At 47.5% G+C, this 4376-nt stretch overlaps 1 protein-coding gene across 1 annotated transcript in view; it reads left to right on the forward strand.

The window, feature by feature from the left end:
* LOC104394002 overlaps window positions 1–4376 on the forward strand; it is a 13518-nt gene that overhangs the window by 5488 nt on the left and 3654 nt on the right. The window contains exon 2 of the mRNA XM_010003536.1: window positions 2265–2299. Coding sequence (XP_010001838.1) covers window positions 2265–2299 — 35 coding nt within the window. The remainder of the gene's footprint in view (window positions 1–2264; window positions 2300–4376) is intronic.

Raw genomic sequence — 4376 nt, forward strand, 5'->3', positions numbered from 1 at the left:
TCTCCTCCCCCTCTATTCTGCATTGGTGAGGCCGCATCTGGAGTATTGTGTCCAGTTCTGGGCCCCTCAGTTCCAGAAGGACAGGGAACTGCTCAAAAGAGTCCAGCGCAGAGCCACAAAGATGATGAAGGGAGTGGAACATCTCCCTTATGAGGAAAGGCTGAGGGAGCTGGGTCTCTTTAGCTTGGAGAAAAGGAGACTGAGGGGTGACCTCATCAATGTTTACAAATATGTTAATGGCAAGTGTCAGGAGGATGGAGCCAGGCTTTTTTCAGTGATGTCTGGTGATAGGACAAGGGGCAATGGGTGCAAAGTGGAGCATAGGATGTGAATATCGGGAAGAACTTCTTTACTGTGAGCGTGACAGAGCCGTGGAACAGGCTGCCCAGAGAGGTTGTGGAGTCTCCTTTGCTGGAGACATTCAAACCCACCTGGACACGTTCCTGTGTGATGTGCTCTGGGTGATCCTGCTCTGGCAGGGGGTTGGACTGGATGATCTTTCGAGGTCCCTTCCAACCCCTAGGATTCTGTGATTCCCTAAGGACAAATCAGCAAGTAATTAAACATTATTCATCCATAACCGTATGGTTTCAAGTGATGTTTTCATCATGAGGACCTAGTTAATGAACAGCAACAGCAGACCACAATGTCAGAGCAAGTCTAAAGTTCTCCTGAGTTTCACCAACAGGACACCACATACGACATTTCTCCCTGTGTGTGAACTTAATTAAAGTTAACTAAGTAACAGATACTTTTTAAAAGTAAGATGCAGGCGCTGCATTTCATGGCCATTGTGTAACTAAGCACATAGGATAAAGCTTTCACCAGATTCCATGAGGTCTTCAGCACCACTTTTTACACCAGAAGCATGTAGCAAGTCCTGTTCCAGCAGTTGGTGGCAGCCAGGACCTGGAACTGTTTCCTCTAACGCAACCTTCCCACCGTCAGCCACATATTGACACGTTTGCAGGGCAGCACTGCTTGGCCCCAGACACATGCAGACTCGTTTGGGAAAGGCAAATGTAGCTCTGCCCTCCCATCCCACAGAGGACACCAGTGACATTCAAGATGCTCAGAACAAGCTATGCTGAAAGTAGCTTTTGTGGGACGGGTTTGTGGAGGGCCCCAACAAGAATGATTGCTCAGGGAGAGCAGGCATTTCAGTTTCTGTCCCGAGGTGAGCAACCCCTGCAGTGATGCCACCGAAGAAGCCAAGAAACCTTCAGCTGCCCTGGACCCCTGTTGCCCAGTGCATATGTTGGACAGATGCAGCTACCAGGGGACAGGCCTTCAGGAGTTGCATATTCAAGTCCATTTATTTTTTGTGTTTCTGCTCTAAGGGCATTAAGAATAGCTTGGCTTCGTAAATCAATGTTGACAGTAATTTTTGGTTGGGTGATTCAGACCTTTTTACTAGCTGAGACAAATCAGACCATGGCATGAGAGTATCTGTCTTCCTGGAGCCTAACAGCAGACACCTACAAAAGACTATAGGAAAGATGCAAGCATTTATAACACATCCCCACTCTGCTCTCTTACAGCAATTTGCAAATTTGCAGTTCAGGGCCTTCCTGACACAGGTGTTTTCTTCTGTTGAGAAGCGCTGTGGTGTGGGGTTTTTTTCTGTGCTTTTACACCATTTTGGAGCCCTTGCACACTGAAGAGTTGATCAGAATGTGAACTGTGGAGCAAAGAGATTTATGCTTTCATTTGTCAAGGACTAATGGATATTCCCACTTGTATTTACAGCATTAACACAACGACCACAAAAAGGACCACAGAAGTACCACAGAAAAACAAAAACAAAACCAAAAACCAACAAACCAAACAACAAAAAATGTAAGCCCTGTCCGAAGAGCTTTTGGTCTCTACTCAGCAAGAGACAGCAAAGTGAGACCAAGCAAACATGTAGGAACTGTCACATTGGAATCATTCCTGTCTCAGGACAGGAACATTGACTTTCAGTAACCGGACCCAGAGGGGAAGTCTTATTTTCCCAACTTGCCACATCCTTACCATCACTTACACATTTTCCAAAATGCACTGTGATGGCACTTGGGGTGTCTTGATTTCTTAATGACCGAATTACTTTGTGTAATATTTTTTTACTTGTCAGTCTGCGTGGGTCTGGGAGGAACAAAAGGACATTACACCAGCTTATCTTCTCTGACAGGTCTCATAGCTGTGTGGCTACAGCAGAACAATCAGTGCCAAATATCCTGACTGTGGTAAGGTTATTTTATGTTTCTGCCAATTTCCTGTAGCCAAAGTAGAGAGGTGTAGAGTAGACGGTTTTGTTGTAAGTGTTTACAAGGAGTGTTTACAGATTGCACCCCAAGAAGAACTACTGTTGTCTGCTTGTCCTGTCAAAGGTTGTACAGAAAGGATGCAAGGTCATTCTGGTCTTGGGTACTACTTGTTAGCAATTATACTGGGTGTGGCTGGGATGGAGTGAACTTTCTTTGTAGCCACCGATACTTTGCTGTGTTTCAGATTTGTGACTAAACAAATTATGTTAACGACACACCAGTGTTCTGGCTATTGATGAACCAGCTTGCACAGTGTCAAGGTGTTGTGGTTTGAGTCTTAACACCACAAAAAAGAAACAGCCCCATGGCTGCTCACGCAACTCCCCCCCACACTCACCGTGGGATGGGGAGGACAAAGGCCAACTAGAAGCTCATGGATCGAGACAAAGGACAAGAAGAGTTCTTCACCGATAAGAAAGAGCAGTGGTTACGTATGTTACCCCCACCCCTCCCTTTTTCCTTCCACCCATCAGCACATGGGGACAGGGGATGGGGTTTAGAGTCAGTTCACAGGATGGTGGTTCCTGCTGCTCCTTCTTCCTCAGGAAGAAGGATTCCTTGCAGTCCTTCCCTGCTTCCCCACGGGGTCCCTCTCATCGGAGAGAGTCCTCCACGAACCTCTCCTTCATGAGTCCTTCCCATGGGGTCCGGAGCTGCTCCAGCCTGGGCTTCCCACAGAGTCACAGGCTGCTTTGGGAACAAAATCCCCAGGTGCCGGGGTCTTCCAAAGTTGCACAGTCAGAGTCCACTGGCCGCAATATCCAAGTCCGCTGGCCAAGTTCACCCCTTCTGGCCCCTTCAGGGAATGTTCCACCACATTCCTCCGTGAGTGCAGGGGCACAGCTGCCATCTCACCATGGGTTGCAGGAAAACTTCTGCTTGGGCATCTTCTTCCCTTTCATCCTTACGAAACACGGCATCTTCACCCCAGCACTGCCTTTCACCTGTCCAGCTCAGCTCTTCTTTTCACCAGTCACTGGCTCTGCTCAGTTCTTATCTCAGTTCTTTAGTATGTTAATCACAGAGGTGCATCTGTTGTCTCTCTAATGGCTCCTTGGCTGGGTTTGGAGAAGGTAGCGCTTCTCAGCTTCTTACTGGAGCCACCTCTCGGGCCCAACCCCCACTACCAAAAACTCCCACTCTGTCTTTCCAGCAGCTTAGGCCTAAGGTGTACAAGAGTCTGGGAGGGGACAGAAAAGGGGCAGCCAATTCAGGCTAACCATGGGAATATTCCCTGCCCTACCACATCATGCTCAACAATAAAAACAGAAGGGAAAGATTTTTTGGGGGAGTTGGGCATTGTTCAGAGATTGTCTGGGCACTGGTCTACCTGTGGGTTGTGGTGAATGACTGCTTTTGTATCCTTTGTTAGTTGGGTTTATTCTTCCTCTGTTCTTCAGTTATTAAACTCTTTGTCTTGACTCATGGGCTTACTTGCTTTTGCTCTTCCTGTTGTCTTCCCTGTCTCTCTGGGGTGGGGGTGAGCAAGTGGCTGTGAGTTGCTTAGGTGCTGACAAGAGTCAACTACCAGAATCATACAGGATAAGGCTATGAAATTAGCAGAAAACACAAACTTTGGTGAAATTAAAAGTGTATCTGGAGACAATTTGTGCCTTCGTGCTATCTGGAGATGGATTTTACTGTTTCTTTCAGCACCATGAAATCTCCTTGTTTAAGTGAAGATGGAAGAGTTCATTGACATGAAGAATTAAGTCTCCTTCCCAGCTCTCCCAGGCTGTAAAGAGCTGTCTTAGTTAAGCTGGGCTCAGCTGCGTCATCTGCTTTTGCTGTGGATGATGAGCTCATGCAGATGCTGGCTGAGGCTCAGCTGACATCTGCTGACCTTGGCTGTCTCAGATTCAGCCCATGGGGTCTCACTGCCTCCTGGCATTTGTCCCATGCCGTGAGATATCCTGGATGTTTATCCAGGCTCACAGGAAGAGAATAAAACGCTACCACAGCAGGCTGGACTCACAGTGAAAATTGATGCATTTCTCCAAGGGTGGGTGGGTGAGGAGCTGACCCCTTATCGTTAACCCACCTGCCTTGTGGGAAACCCACCTACCT

Source organism: Chaetura pelagica, unplaced genomic scaffold (genome assembly GCF_000747805.2).
Source record: "Chaetura pelagica isolate M959 unplaced genomic scaffold, ChaPel_1.0 scaffold228, whole genome shotgun sequence".
NCBI classification, from domain to species: Eukaryota; Metazoa; Chordata; class Aves; order Apodiformes; family Apodidae; genus Chaetura; species Chaetura pelagica.